Genomic DNA, 15,743 nt, shown 5'->3' with positions numbered 1-15,743 from the left:
TCCGAAAACCTGAACTCATTGATTGCTCGTCTCTCGAACTTGAGGTCGAATTCGTAGCGGGGTCGATCATCTGTTGATCTTATTCGGCGGAATAGGAATTGGGAATGTTGAAGGTGAGCCTCTTCGACGTGGTGGACGAGTCATCCGTCGCGGCGAAGTTGGCCAAGACGAACGGATCCTTCTCTGCCAAGTCGGCGTCGTTCCCGCCGGGGATCAACCGTTGGAACGGCCGGCCCTACTCAAGGAGGTACCACGAGATACTGGAGAAGAGGCAGACCCTTCCGGTCTGGCACCAGAAAGACGAGTTCCTGAAGGTGTTGAACGCCAGCCAGTGGTAAAACAACCCAGGTTTGTTGCCCACGAACTCCTGGGTAAACATACTACTTCGGTCTTCTTAAGTAGACGTCATGTTTGTGTTAAGTACGTGCTTCCAAGTGCTGTACTGTGACAATCTGCTCTATCTTCATGAAGCTTTTGAACCGGCCGTGAAATGGTTGACAAAGAAGATATTTCTTATTCTTTTGGTTTAAATTACATGTCAATGAAAAAGTATCCTGACAAATAATAGGAAGTAATGTTTATTTTTCTTCATGTAGTATCATTACAATCATTGAAGAGTAGAGTACCACCTTGAGGTCACATTTATGAGTAACAAAGGACAACAACTATTGCATGATAGTGGGACGGTGATTGAATAAATGGGACATCTATGTTTTCTTCTTATCCAGCTTCTTTGTAAGCCACCATAATCAGATATCAAGTGCCAATATAGGGAAATATATTGAATTGTGAAATAATATCTTTTGGTTAGGAAATTCCCAAAATCCTTGTTAATCTTGGCTGTCAAAAAGCAAGATGCTATTGAGATCCAACAACGTTCCAACCTCCTAAATAAAATTCCATGCTAATTTTGCTTTATAACCTTCTCATATGTAGAGTAGTTCCTTATTCACGAGGACAAGTTTATCAGGTTTGACCAGAATCTTGTCACATGTATTGGTCAAGATGCTATATATCCTGGCATTGTATCCTATCAATTTTTGGCCCTAAATTTGGAATTGGTAGTTGACACTTGAAAGCTTGCATAGTTTTATCAAAGAAAATATAGATATGGATCCTTATAAATACACATTTGAATGCTTATTTCGTGTGACCCGATAAGTCTACATGCATAATATAGTTTCTTGACTAAGAACAGATGTGTGAATAAATGACACATGTTAAAAGCAGAATATATCATGCAAATAACCTTCTTCTTTTTGCTCATCAGGCACTGTTATGATTTTCATGTAATCTGGATATATTGAGAATGAATAGATTACAACCACATCAGAGATCTGTGTCCTAGAAGTTTCAGGCAATATCTAGGTAGTTACCATGATCTAGTAGTTTCAATAACTACCTCAGAATACACTTGGAATATCTTGTAAGTGTTCTATGTCAATCCTCTTATTTTAAATACTACATCAGTTTTCTTGAATATAAAGGATTCTTTTTACTTGCATCGTAGTATTCTATTTTTTCCTTGCTCTTCCATCTTCAACATTTGTGGTATCAGAGCCTAGTTTCAATCTGAACTGGGCATTATGGTTTTCAATGGCAATTCTATGTCTCAACCCCTTATTCCCATCTTTTCGGGCAAATGTTATGAATTTTGAAGTATCAAGATGAAAACTCTATTCAAGTCTCAAGATTTTTGGGACTTAATAGAGAATGGATATGCGGATCCAGATAACGAAATCGGGCTGACGGAGAATAGAAAGAACTCAAAGGCATTTTTCTTCATTTAACAAGCTGTACATGAGACAATCTTCTCAAGAATTGCAGCAGCGATAACCTCAAAGCAAGCTTGGTTGATTCAAAATGAATTTTAAGGTTCATCAAGGGTGATTACGGTAAAACTTCAAACTCTCCGTCGTGAGTTTGAAATTTTATTCATGAAAAGCAATGAATCGGTGCAAGATTTTCTTTCTCGAGTGATTGAAATTGTTAGTCAAATGAAATCCTGTGGTGAACATCTTCCTGATCATATAATTGTTGCAAAAGTTTTGAGAAGTTTAATTTCGAAATTTGATCATGTTGTTGCCACAATTTGAGGAGTCAAAAGATTTTTCTACATTTTCATTTGATGAACTAATGGGTTCCTTACAAGCACATGAAGCAAGGTTGAATAAGTCACTTGAAAAAACAGAATACTACGATGCAAGTAAAAAGAATCATTTCGATTCAAAAAAATCGATATAGTATTTAAAACAAGAGGATTGACATAGAACACTTACAAGATATTCCCAATTGTATTCTCTCTTCTATCTTGCTTCATGAACTACAGTCTTATTTATAGGACCTAGTGGTAACTGCCCATATCACCATGTCACCCATGATTGAGGTAGTTATTGAAACTATCTGATCATGGTGACTACCTAGATAACTATTAGATCATGTTAACTACCTAGATAACTACTATGAATCAATTCTCAACATTCCTCCTTGATTCATAGTTACATACACCGATTTACGACATGAAATAAATATGCTTTTGAACTGGAAGCGACTTGGTGAGGATATCTACAACTTGCTCATCTGTTTAGCTCCACTTGCAATGACGAAGAATCCAACATTTTGCAAATATCCTCACCAAGTCGCTTCCAGTTCAAAAGCTGTTTATTTCATGTTGTAAATCAGTGCATGTAACTATGAATCAAGGGAGAGTGTTAGAATTGATTCATAGTAGTTATCTAGGTAGTTACCATGATCTAGTAGTCATCTAAGTAGTTACCATGATCGGGTAGTTTCAATAACTACCTCAATCATGGGTGATATGGGTAGTTACCACTAGGTCCTATAAATAGGACCATAGTTCATGAAGCAAGATAAAAGAGAGAATACACTTGGGAATATCTTGTAATTGTTTTATATCAATCCTCTTGTTTTAAATATTATATCGGTTTTCTTGAATCGAAAGGATTTTTTTTACTTGTATCGTAGTATTCTATTTTTTCCTTGCTCCTCCATCCCCAACAGATGTATCAGCAACCGCTTTAGACTCCATTCTGCTTTAGACAAGGACATTAGGTTGTTCAGCACTGTGTCGCGGCCACTGTTTTTTAGGTGTCTGTGATCAAGCTGTTCATCTTGTGGCCTATCGGTTTATATTTTCTACTTTTTTTTTTTGAAAATCTTGTGGTTATTCTTGCTCAGATAGTTATGCTTCAATTTTAAATACAGATTCACTCATCAGGTGATTCCCATAAGAGATATTGCTTTTGGTTGCCACTTTCTATTGTTTCCTTGTTTCTTCAGATTTGTTCATATTACTCATGTTACTTCTTTTTTATATTTTGATTCAGATGGTATGATTGTTCCTTTTAACTTTTAAGTCTATTTTATTTTTCCAACATATCTGAACGAGAGAAGTGACATGTCATTGAACAGATTCCCCAGTTTGTTTTGGAATACGATGACTTGGGCAAACACCCAATGGTTGCTTGCACTCAACCTCGAAGAGTTGCTGCAATGTCTGTTTCCCGTCGAGTTGCTGAGGAGATGGATGTAACAATAGGAGAAGAAGTTGGTTATAGCATCCGATTTGAAGATTGCAGTAGTCATAAAACTGTATTGAAGTAAGCCCTTGAATGCTTCTGGTCACACTGAAAATACTAAACTACAATGCTGGCTTAGCCTTGGTAACTTTTGATTGTTTATTTGTCTCTGGGTTGTGGATAAGTGATCCTGTTCAGTGATTAAAGTTTATGCCAAACCAAGGCAGTCATAGACTGGATTTGTAGATTGTCATACAAGTGTCATTTCTTGGTGTATTGACACATCCATGGTCATGTTGCGCACATACTGATGGTGTATATTTGTGAACTGTTATACACCAGGCTAATATTTATTTGCACTGCAGAGTTGTCAGAGGTAAACACCTCTGTATCATGCTTTCGTTGCTCCTGGCTTCCATACATTGGTTATTTAAATTATGGACTCATTTTTTCTGCTTTCACTTTGTGATGCCAGGTACTTAACTGATGGTATGCTTTTAAGAGAAGCAATGGCTGATCCACTTTTGGAGAGAGATGAGGCTCATGAGCAAACCTTAGCAACAGATGTCTTGTTTGGGCTGCTGAAAGAAGTATTGAGAAATAGACCTGATTTAAAGTTAGTGGTAATGAGTGCAACACTTGAGGCTGAAAAGTTCCGGGATTACTTCAGTGGAGCACCTTTGATGAGGGTACCTGGTAGATTGCATGAAGCGGAAATTTTCTACACACAAGAACGTGAAAGAGATTACTTGGAAGCTGCTATCCGGACTGTTGTACAAATATACATGTGTGAACCTGCTGGTGACATACTTGTTTTCCTTACCAGAGAGGAAGAGATAGAAGATGCATGTAAGAAAATAACAAAGGAGATCAATAACTTGGGTGATCAAGTTGGCCCTTTAAAGTGGTGCCTTTATATTCCACCTTGTCCCCGCTGTTGCAGCAGAAGATATTCGAACCTGCTCCAGCACCGCTGAAGGAAGGTGGCCCACCTGGTTGAAAGATTGTTGTGTCAACAAACATTGCAGAAACATCATTGACCATTGATGGTATTGTTTATGTTATTGATCCAGGGTTCTCAAAACAAAAGGTGTATAACCCACGAATACGTGTGGAATCTTTGCTCATCTCTCCAATATCAAAGGCAAGTGCACATCAAAGGGCAGGACGTGCTGGTAGAACAAAATCAGGAAAATTCTTTGGACTCTACACAGAAAAAAGTTTTAAAAATGATCTACAAGATCAAACATATCCAGAAATTCTTCTGTCTAATTTAGCAAATATGGTTCTTAATTTGAAGAAACTTGGAATTGATGATCTTGTCCATTTTGACTTTATGGATCCTCCTGCTCCTGAAACATTGATGTGGGTACTTGAGGTATTGAATTACCTAGGTGCTCTTGACGTTGATGGCAACTTGACTAAGCTAGGTGAAATTATGAGCGAGTTTCCCTTGGATCCTCAGATGGCAAAGATGTTGGTTGTCAGTCCAGAGTTCAACTGCTCCAATGAGATTCTCTCAATATCTGCAATGCTGTCAGGAAAGCAAGTAAATTTGCTATTCTTTGATAAGACTATGAAGTTTTAAATATATGTTTGTCATGTACAATTATGATTTTTATGCTGTCCATTTGTACTTACTGGTTTGCATTTGTACCGTTAGCATCTTGACTTGAAGCAGAATGAACATTTTAATTCGTGCCATAGTAGTCATGCTGAATGTTTAAATTTGTGTCATGGTAGTCATGTAGAAGAATTGAAGTTAATCATGTTTGTGGTATTGCTTAGCTGTGCATTTTTTTTTCATAACTTTGTTGGTTTTTGAGCACCAATGCTCATCAGATGTTATTTACATTTTGGGGATTATCATTATTGCATGCTTTTACTCTACTGTTTGTCTATGGTCAAGCATTCAGTAGATGTAGGCCACACCTTTGATGCGTATTCGATTGGGTTTCACTGGCTGCTATGTTGATCAGGCTTTAGAATCTAATGATTCAATCTGGCATGATCTTACTAATCAGTCTTTAGGGCTATTGTAGATAGTTTCAGTTTCACAGGTAGTTTCTTATGAAGCAGTTTCGTCTCGACTCCATACATATGCTGACCTTCCATGGGCTTCATCTATGATAAGAAATTCTATTTCTAATGCCCGTTTGCTTTCTCCGGCCTAGGGAGGCTCAGAAAGCTGTTGATGAAGCTAAGGCTCAGTTTGGTCACATTGATGGAGATCACCTAATGCTGTGAAATGTATATCACGCGTACAAGCAGAACAGTAAGTACATGATATACCACTTCATTTTTCACTTTCCGCACTTTTTTATTTTAGTTATTTTGTTTGAATTTGACTTGGGCATGACAGGGGAGGACCCGTCATGGTGTTATGAGAATTTTATTGACCAAAGGACTCTAAAGGCTGCTGACAATGTGAGGCAACAGCTTGTGCGTATTATGGCTAGATTCAACCTCAAGCTATGAAGTACAGATTTCAACAGCCGTGATTATTACATTAACATCAGGAAGGCGATGCTTGCGGGGAACTTCATGCAGGTAGCTAATTTTGAGAAAAGTGGAAACTACCTGACAGTGAAGGACGATCAGGTAATTATGCTGCTTTTTTTCCAGCTAATTATCAAATGTTCATCATGAAATTTTCATGAACTATAGTTTGATGTTGCAATGAGTAGGTTGTTCGTCTCCATCCATCAACCTCCCTGGATCATAAGCCATAATGGGTCATTTACAATGAGTAGGTCTTGACCAGCAGGAACTTTATTCCTATTTACAGATATATTCTCCCAATTTAAAATTTTGAAATATTCTGAATGGAATGTTTGTATTTGCAGATTGATCGATATGGTTCGACACTACACTACTATGATTTGAGCAAACTTTCCCTCTGTGCGAGGCGAAACGAGTACCGGAAAGGTTGCATTATAAACGTGGGAAAGAGAAGGGGGAGAATAAAAGACTAGAAACGAGCCTTTGTGTAGCATTTACTTGCCTCTGTATTGGCGTGCCATCAGGGACTCGCTCGCAGAAAAGTTGATACTCCTATCCCAAAGGGGATCGCTGGGGCATTCATTCAGAAAAGAGTGCATGCGCATGCCAGGAACCAAACGATCTCACTTTCACCATCTGATGGCATCTATTTCTCTTCCAAGATGCAGAGTGCATGTGCATTGCCATGAACGAAACGATCTCAACTTTCGCAATCTGATACTAGAGATTGCTTTCGAGATACTTGCAGGCTTTATGTTTCTTCTCCGAGGATTCGAGGTAGGTACCGGTGCCCATGTTCTTGTTTGGTTGGGTTATTACAGGTAAATGTAGAAACCTTAAGCACTGTCTGGTCGCAAGCAACTACAGACAATGCAAAGAAAAATAAAACGTACACATTGCAAAAAAATAAAATAAAAAAATCTTAAAGATATAATTTTTTGTTTCTGTTTGCATGCAGAGTCGTCAGTCGTCGACAATGTCAGCCAAAGATTATATCGAAGTGACCTACACGCACACATCACAATTACGGGTCGGGAAAAAAAAATTTGCCAGCATAAGAGAGCATACATACGATTAAACCAGATAGGCATCAATGATAACCCCGTCAAACATAACGCCAGACCTGCTGCCATGTGATGCGCTTGCATATGCTCTAAGTAGGGAACACGGTGAGTTTCTTGGACTCCTTCAATTTGATACATATCATAACAAGGGACTCGATATCCTTTCGCTGCCTCGTGGTGGGTTTGGGGGACTTCAGAGGCCAGCGGGCAGCGGAGCTACAAGAGGATCTTCTAGTTGAACCTTCTTCTTGGGCGAAAAGGGTACGGTGACAAAGTTCCAAAGGCGACTCAGAGGGTCCTGCAAACCATCCAATTCGTAGTGCCCGAATCGCCAGTCTCTCCGTACATAGGGTCGTTGAATAGGTTCGTCTAGACCGCCTATACAATAATGTAATTTGTTTACGTCATACCGAGTAAAAGGAGAACGTACAAGTGGAATGAATAATCAAAATCAACACGTATAATCAAAGATGTTAGTATAACACAAGCATAGTGGATGATAGTTGTGAATTTGCAGCTATATCAGTAAACTACTCAAGAATATCAAAGCCAACATTTTACAATTGCTAGAAAAGGAAGTAGAACATCTGAAAAAAGGGCCCCAAGCTAGTTATAGTAAAGGGCCAGAGAGAGAGAGAGCATGTAGACTATATATGGACCGATTCAGGAAGAGGTTTATGATGTTATGCATGTAGTCTAAAATACTAAAATGGATAATCCAATGCACAAGTTTCCAACCAGAACAGGTTTGAAGAGAGTCAATATATATAATCTTGGCCACCCAGGTTAGATAGGAGATCCATGACAAACAACTTCAATCACTAAATAACTTGCAAAAACAATTCATCCATGACAAACATCTTTTATTTTTCATACATCTAATAGAATATTACCACATAAATCTCTGCTTCTCCTTTCCCTTAAATCTAGGAAGCCAATTTATTTGTAACTTAGCCACTTTTCACTACCTAAATCCAGCACATCCATTTGCATCGGTTTGACCATAAATTCAGTAGATTCATTTGCAGAGATTGTGGTCAACTTGAAAGCCAAGAATTAAATTGTTCATATAGCCTTTTGATTCAAGATATATTCTCTAATGCAACCATGTAGATAGGAGCAATCGTGATTAAATATGATCACCATTGTAGGATCCCAATCAAACTTAAAAAGTAAGATTCTTAACATCAAGGAAAATGTTAGCATTCATTGCCAGATAACATTGCTTCATATTGGTTATTGGCAATTAAGTGCAAATATGGAATATATCATATAATGTCAGTTAATCAAAAACCAAATATATTTACCTGCATACATAAGTCCATGCTTGTCAACTTTTCGGTAGAACGGCCGTGTTTTCTTTTCTTTGGCAGCATGCTGGAGCTCCTTCCAAGCATGCATCCTATCCAACTTTGTAATTTGGCCAGTTTTCACTACCTAAATTGGGTAGATCCATTTGCATCAGTTTAAGGATCGATGTTCATAAACCATAAATCTATAACTGGTCCACACAGTTTGGCTGGGTATCTAAGTGAAGATCATTGCAAGATTAAATAAGGATCGCACATGCAGTATATTAACAAAGAGACTAAAATACCAAGAGAAGTTCAAAGAAAATCCAGTCTCCTTGACATTTATTACCTTGGAAAACAAATAATATGATGGGCGAGGATTACGCGCAAGGTTATTGGCACGATCAACTGCAACAAGGCCAAATTTAGGACCATATCCATCAGCCCATTCCCAATTATCTGAAATTGTCCAGAACAAATAACCAAGCACACGTACACCCTACAAAAGAAGAGAGACATATTCATGTAACGAAGCAGTTATATATACTAGTAATACACGAACATGTCAGGGGTCAAAACCATAAGAATGGCTGCATATACAGCCAACAAATGCTCCAGCAAATACGGTTGTCGAATCAAATCAGTTTCATCTGAAACTCCATTTTCAGTAATGATGAAAGGCAAACTCAAGCGTTTGTATCTCTCATGGAACTGAAGAAGAGTTCGATATAAACCATCAGGATAAACAGCACGTCCAGATTCACTGTACTCATCATTTTCCACAAGCTTTAAGCCAGGCGCTGAAATCACTTCCTGAATAATGGAAAAACTTCCAGTTATACTTTGTTCATGCATTTCTTTCTGAAATATTAGTATAATAATGGTGCTAACCTGTCCATAATAGTTTATCCCTATAAAATCCAGCTTATCACAGATGCTATCCACATAGGGAAAAATTATCAGTGAATTAGCCAGTGTGACAGCAGCGACATCAAATAGGCCATATGGTCGAGTAAAAGAGACATGATGTGCAATCCCAACAGAAGGTTTCGTGACACTCCTGTTGCAAGTCAAATAAAACTTCTGCAAATATTAAACAGTGCAGTAACAGAACAGTATTTGAATGATGGCTATTTTAGTAAGAATAGAAGACTGACAAAGTCAGACAAATTTCATCTAAATGTAAGAATCAAATAAAGCAATTAGCATTAGACAAATGCAACTTCAGTTTTGTGCAACCTTTCTCCGTGGATATAATCATAGGCCTTTGTATGAGCAACAGCCATCCAATGCATAGCTTGATTGAAAACACCAGTCGGCAAAGCAGATGTTGCTACCTCAATCATATCTGGATTTCCCCCGGGCCAGGCACCAGCGCAGTAAGTTAACAAAACAAATACATGTGGCTCATTAAATGTTACCCAGTAGTCCACTAAATCTGCTACTCGATCAACAACAAGCCTGCGGACCAGAAAAAATCACACATTCAAAATATCAACAAATGAATGTCCACAATCAGCCAGTGGATAACAAAGTGAAGATCTGGTTAATCATTCAACTTCTTTAAATCCAAAGAAACCATATCACATAACAAAAGATACATTTGTTTAAAATTAACTCAACATCAAAAGCACATGTATGAGCATTTTGTGGCAAAATCAAACAAGCAAACGAGTGAAAAAGACAAAACAGATTCTCCGGATAGCATATAAAGTGTTGATAGCTCTACAACCTGCAACTTTCAAGTTTCCTGACTGTATAGTGCTCCTTGGCGAAATTGCCAAATGGAAAGTCCAAAATGTTAAATCATCTATGCCAATTTCATGTTCCAGGTAGACATTCGAAGTTCAGTTCGAGAAGGATGCTGTATCAAGTAAAACATCTAATTTCTCTTCTCAAGGTACCTGCTACAACACCTCATTGCATCAACCCCCATTTCGGAGTAACAAAAGGGTTTTTTTTGCTCTATAACCTTTTATTTGCTCTATATAATGCACTTGTATTGTTGGTTCTACAGGTCAGTTATCTAATTAAAGTGAGAATCTTGTTATAACACTCAAATATTAGAAAATAACAATCAAATATTAAAAAGATAAAAAAAAAAAGACTTTGTTCCTTTTGCTCAAACTTGTATCCCCTATGGTAACCAAGTGCTCCAAGGTTATGATATGTTTTGAAAATTTGAGGCAGCACCTTGCATTTACACACAGCAAGTCCCACAAAGAAAGAGAGACTATGAAAAATGAATAACAAGGAATACAATTAAAATAGTTAAAATACAGAAACAACTCAACTTAATTAAGAAACTAATAAGAAAATGACAACTAAAGGATTGAAACATAATATATATCAGTTACAGTGTGTCACGTCATACAGAAAATGAGTTGCATTGTAAAATTCAAAGAACGTTGATTTTAGAGGAGCTTAAGCCAAAGAATGCTGGGGTGACCAGTTTGCAACCTTAATGGCTTTAAAGAATACAACAGTTCGTGGAATTGGGGGTACTATTGAAAAATAAAGTTATTGAGTACCAGTGAATCTATTATGCATCCGGTGCAGACCAACAAAATTAATGTGTCAACTGGCACATTTAAGACTTACTAAGACATTTGTTTTTTATTTATTTCCTTTTGTTTTCCACTATAGTCACCATAGTAAATCTCATGCAACAAGTTCTGCAACAAACAAAATATGGGCAAGTTATTCTTTTTTAAGCACATGATTTTTATAGGATGATCTTAATTTATTGAATGCAGTAGATTGAGTAAAGATGCCCCAAAATCAAAGGAGCAGGAAAGGGACAACAGATGGAGCAAATAAAAATTAAATATTGATGAAATCCATAATTTCTAATCTCATACAAGCCTAATACCTGCAAACACACATTGGGAGGAAAAACCAAAAGAAAAAAAAAAGATATGTCAGGTAGTGTTGTGGTTGTCATTGCCATGCTAGCGTGTGCGAATGACACATGACATCACAAATGAATCTTACCATGCAAGAACCAAATGGCACACCATTGTGTCCCATAGTGACAATCCTTGGCTTCAACAACATATACTATAACAATAAGCCCTAATTTCACAAAATTTTCTCCCCTTAGAGCCAATATAGCATCTAGAATAGGAAGAAAATCACACAACAGTTACATACATAACCATGAATCATCCTGTACACTAACAATTTAAGCTCTCTTGATTGCATGTTAGACAATGAAGAGCAAAGAACAAGGGGATGTACAAAACAACCCCAGAAGATAATGAACAGCCAAGTTTGAAAAGAGAGAAAGAGATCTTTCCATCCCGAAAGACTATCAACTTGTCAACATTAAAAAAACATATAGTTATACAAAATTACAAATAAACCCTTTTGATTAGTTTTACGAATCTTGAAGGGTGAAGCCCACCAATAAACCCTAAGGGAAAAATGAGAAAGCATAAACCACAAGAAACTATATGAATATATCATAAACATGGAAATATTGATCCTTAACTACAGATCAACCAAGAAACTATTCAAAATGGTAAAATTTCCAACCCCAACAACTTTGAATGAGCTAAACCGTAATTTGGCACGACATAGGGCTTGAAGCAGGTCCAGTGTACATAACTAGCAATAATTAGCATGTCCTAAAACTTCACCCAGATCAAATGAGCTGGCGGACTGAAGTTGGAATTCAAAAGCTCAATAGGCGCAAGACTTGGCTTCTGATGATATACTCACACCAGATAGTCTTTTAATACCTAAAGTCTGAGATGATTCTTTTAAATTTAAGCATTAACTAGTACAAAAAAATAAATATTAATAGGAAAAAATAATAATGAATTTTCTAAATACATCCAGAATCCATGAAAGGTACTTTTTTTTCATGAAAGGGTTAACTCACTTAACATATCATCTCTGAGGGAACATTTTAATGGTTAAGGTGCAGTATGCAATCAGAAGGTCAGGAGTTTGAGTTCTGTTGTGAGCATCTGTGCATGTTATATAATCCTTGAATGGAAGAAGTAAAATTTAATTTTAACAACCAACTCTGTGAAAGACATACCTAGTTCACAGGATGCAAGAGACATGTGCCCCATTCTATCATCAGGAAGGTAAACTAATAGTCGAATTGAAATTCAAGATGTTTATACTGGCCTATTCAGGTTTTAACTAGTAATAAGTGAAAGCAAGCATGGTATAAAACAATAGAGTAGAATCCACTTGAATAATAAAATGCATATAAAATATGATCCTCCAAAGTCCAGAAAACCTTCATGTTGACAAGATCCAGAAACCTTGTAAAATCCATGAAGTAGTCAACAGTTTTCTCTGATTTCCATCCTCCATATTCTCCAGCCCATGGAGGAAGTGAGTGATGAAATAGAGTAAGCATCACCTTCATTCCGTAAAAGTGAACTCTTTTGATAATCCATCTATAGCGTTCCAATGCTGCAAAGTTAACCTAGAGAAAACATCTACTTATTAAAAGATGTCAACCATATGGCAGAATACCGTAAAAGCACCGCAAAGAAATTGATTTTTATCATAGAAAGCACATAACCCACAGAGACAGACACATATAATTGTCAAAACCACAGAAGAGCATGGTCATGATGAAGATTGAAATCACCAAAAGGTACTGCATGAACAACTTCCCTAGTCACTGTATACAAGCTTGTTAACCATCCTGTTATATTTATAGTTACTGTGACCATAATAAGGAATCGAATTCGGTCACAACTTACCGCATCTTTGAGTCCCCGTATTGGCTCCCTTGGCATTATCCTTGACCAATCTATCCCCATGCGGAAGACGCTGACACCAGTATCTTTGGCCAGCTTCAACTCAGTGTCAGGATCAGACCAGAATCTCAGCCTCTCTTGCCTAAAACCAGCAAGTAAGTGTCTGATTTCAATTTATATATTACATCAACTAAAAGAAGTCAACGAGAGCCTCATCTAGGTTTCCAGAACTGGATGGTTTAGGTTAAATAGATGGCAACAATGCCTTAATAAACCAAGCATGGATCAGAAAGAGCTGTGAAGAAAATTCCTTATAGTTGAGCCGAGTAAATGCTGAACGTGGAAATTTATCCTACCTAATAACCTACTGCTAGGAAAGCAGATTTTAGAAAAATGAAGTTATTCTAGTTAGGCATCTCCTGCAAGCAAAGCAAATTTCAGAACTTACCAAAAAAAAAAAATTCAGACAAATGCTTTAACCAACAAATTAAACAGAATGATACTTGCTGCTCAGCAAAAGCAAAACAGTACCGGCCATTCGAATTGGCATGTTATTGCCTAATATAGATGTAAGAACAGAAACAAATCTCATGTTTGCAATGTTCCTAATACGCATATGATGTAAATATCTTACACTACCTGATCTGTAATGATGCAGATGGTTGGTTTATCCACTTAAATTAAAATATAGATAGCTCTGAAAAAGCAGGAGTACATACGGGTGAGGCACATTATGCCATGAAGCAACAGTGTGGTGGCATTCTGTGTCGGAATTCAGGCCTTCATCATCTGAATATTTCACAAATCCTCTGATCATAGCCTCCATAGCAATCTTGAGAGGCTTTTTAGTCTCCAATATACCTGTCTTTTTACTTTCATCCGTGGCTAAGGAGCCTTGCTGAGAACCACCATCACCAGTAGCAGAAGCCAGCAAAGCATCCACTGGATGCTTCTGAGCAAGTCCCACATCAGCACAAGGTTGCTCCTCTGCAAACTGAAGCCAAGCATCTCTGAGCCTGTCCTCAACATGAGCAGGTGCTGTAGCCAACCCAAAGAAGAACCCATCTACTTCTGCTGCACAAAGCAGGAGACAACAAAAACAAAAAATAAGATCGACTGGAACCACTAAGCTAGATGTGTAAGACAATACAGGACGCACTTAATTCAGTCTCTCTCTCTCTCTCTCTCTCTCTCTCTCTCTCTCTCTCTCTCTATCTCTCTCTCTCTCTAAAAGAACAAAAAAGTGGAATCTCTTCCCCGTTCTCTCCCTTTCACCCAAAGAAATTCTTACAGTCTTCTCTTGCTCTCTCTCTCTCACACACACAATAATCACTCTCGCATTACATTGACACTATCAAGACTCCACTAAGCATCATTCTTCCGGGAATTCAAAAACGATAATTCACATCTGGTGGTCAAAAGCGTAGTCATAGGAATGAGTGGCTGTAAATTTTTTAGCCTAATTCCACCACAGAAAAAATCTGATTCAGCAGGAAAAACAAAATTCGAAAGGCCAACAACGCATAATTGCATACTCATGAAAACAAGTATCAGTCTTCAAATGAAAAGGGGACAATAAAATACCCAAAGAAACAGGATAAGGCGAGGAAGAAACATAACCGAATAATGAAGAACCCTGATATTTCGCTCTAGTACGGTTCAATTCATCAATCGCTGAGATCTTTAACTAGAATTTACTGATACTATAGAGATTAATTATTTATCCTAACCCACCTCGCCAAAATCTCAAGTCAGATTAATACACGTGCGAATAGCAGAAATCACATCTAAAGAGGAAAGGAATACGCCAAAGCTCCACCCAGCAGCCGAACCCATCAAACACAGTAATAGAAGTTCTTGAACTAAGGCAATCGATTCGAGGTAGGGTTTGAAACCGGGAAGGAGCGGGGGAGTTACGTCCGAAAGGAAGGAGGCCGATGAGGCCGTTAACTCGTGAACGAAGAGCACACGAGAAGTTCCTGAACAAGGGTGAGCTATTCGATATAGGGTTTGGAAGCCGGGAGGCGCGAGTGGTTACCTCCGGATGGGAGGACGTTGAAGTCGGCGAGCACGTCGGATGACTCGTCGATGGGGGAGCGGAACGGGCGGAGGTACCTCCTTCGGTAACGGAAGAAGGAGAGAGCGTTGGCGGCGACGGTGGCCAGCACCAGGGCTCCGGCGACCTTCGTCGCCGTCAGGAAGAGCGCCACTGACGCCATTCTACCTCCGCGCTCGGTCACGCGGACAGAGTGGAGGTGGAGCGGGAAAGACGTGATAAGAGTGGGTTGCGGTTAAACGTGGCGACGGATCATATAGAAGGTTCCAATCACGGTGAGAATTCAAAAGTTACGCAGGGAGAACACGGGTGGTTTACCTCAACCGTCGGATGAACTGAAATGGTGGACCCATCATCATCACCCCGCCATCCGACGGCGGCGTGGATGCTGCACCGCAACTAAAAATGTGTTCGCAAGCTGAGTACAAGTCGTTCACTTCTGCGGTCACCGTGGAAGCCGTGTGCCCACGTCCTCCTATCTCCAAATGGCGAGATATATATATATATATATATATATATATATATATATATATATATACAGAGAGAGAGAGAGAGAGAGAGAA

At 38.4% G+C, this 15,743-nt stretch overlaps 1 protein-coding gene, 1 long non-coding RNA gene and 1 pseudogene across 5 annotated transcripts; 2 read left to right on the top strand and 1 right to left on the bottom strand.

Annotated features, from left to right (window-relative positions):
• Positions 1–5,153, top strand: LOC135680466 (probable pre-mRNA-splicing factor ATP-dependent RNA helicase DEAH2; annotated as a pseudogene).
• Positions 5,154–5,388: 235 nt separating this feature from the next.
• LOC135680470 (uncharacterized) lies at positions 5,389–6,508 on the top strand. The gene is made up of 3 exons (XR_010515455.1): positions 5,389–5,814; positions 5,902–6,140; positions 6,386–6,508. It is a non-coding gene; the product is annotated as an uncharacterized LOC135680470 (long non-coding RNA).
• Positions 6,509–6,948: 440 nt separating this feature from the next.
• Positions 6,949–15,411, bottom strand: LOC103994417 (beta-glucosidase-like SFR2, chloroplastic). Of its 4 annotated transcripts, none has more exons than XM_009414739.3 (10): positions 15,163–15,411; positions 13,844–14,198; positions 13,128–13,266; positions 12,678–12,844; positions 9,637–9,858; positions 9,289–9,457; positions 8,977–9,210; positions 8,747–8,896; positions 8,413–8,542; positions 6,949–7,483 (listed from the first exon to the last, which is right to left on the bottom strand). In XM_009414739.3, the coding sequence occupies exons 1-10, from the start codon at positions 15,341–15,343 to the stop codon at positions 7,299–7,301; spliced, it is 1,932 nt and encodes a 643-aa protein (XP_009413014.2). In that variant the 5' UTR covers positions 15,344–15,411; the 3' UTR covers positions 6,949–7,298. The 4 variants fall into 4 exon arrangements, with proteins under 4 accessions (XP_009413014.2, XP_009413021.2, XP_018685110.2 ...); XM_009414746.3 differs by having other exon boundaries at positions 13,844–14,195; XM_018829565.2 differs by having other exon boundaries at positions 8,977–9,457.
• Between the last annotated feature and the right edge of the window lie 332 nt (positions 15,412–15,743).

This window comes from Musa acuminata, chromosome BXJ1-1, assembly GCF_036884655.1.
Source record: "Musa acuminata AAA Group cultivar baxijiao chromosome BXJ1-1, Cavendish_Baxijiao_AAA, whole genome shotgun sequence".
Taxonomy (NCBI): domain Eukaryota; kingdom Viridiplantae; phylum Streptophyta; class Magnoliopsida; order Zingiberales; family Musaceae; genus Musa; species Musa acuminata.
Note: the sequence above shows the minus strand (reverse complement) of the source record. Positions and strands in the feature narration are given on the sequence as shown.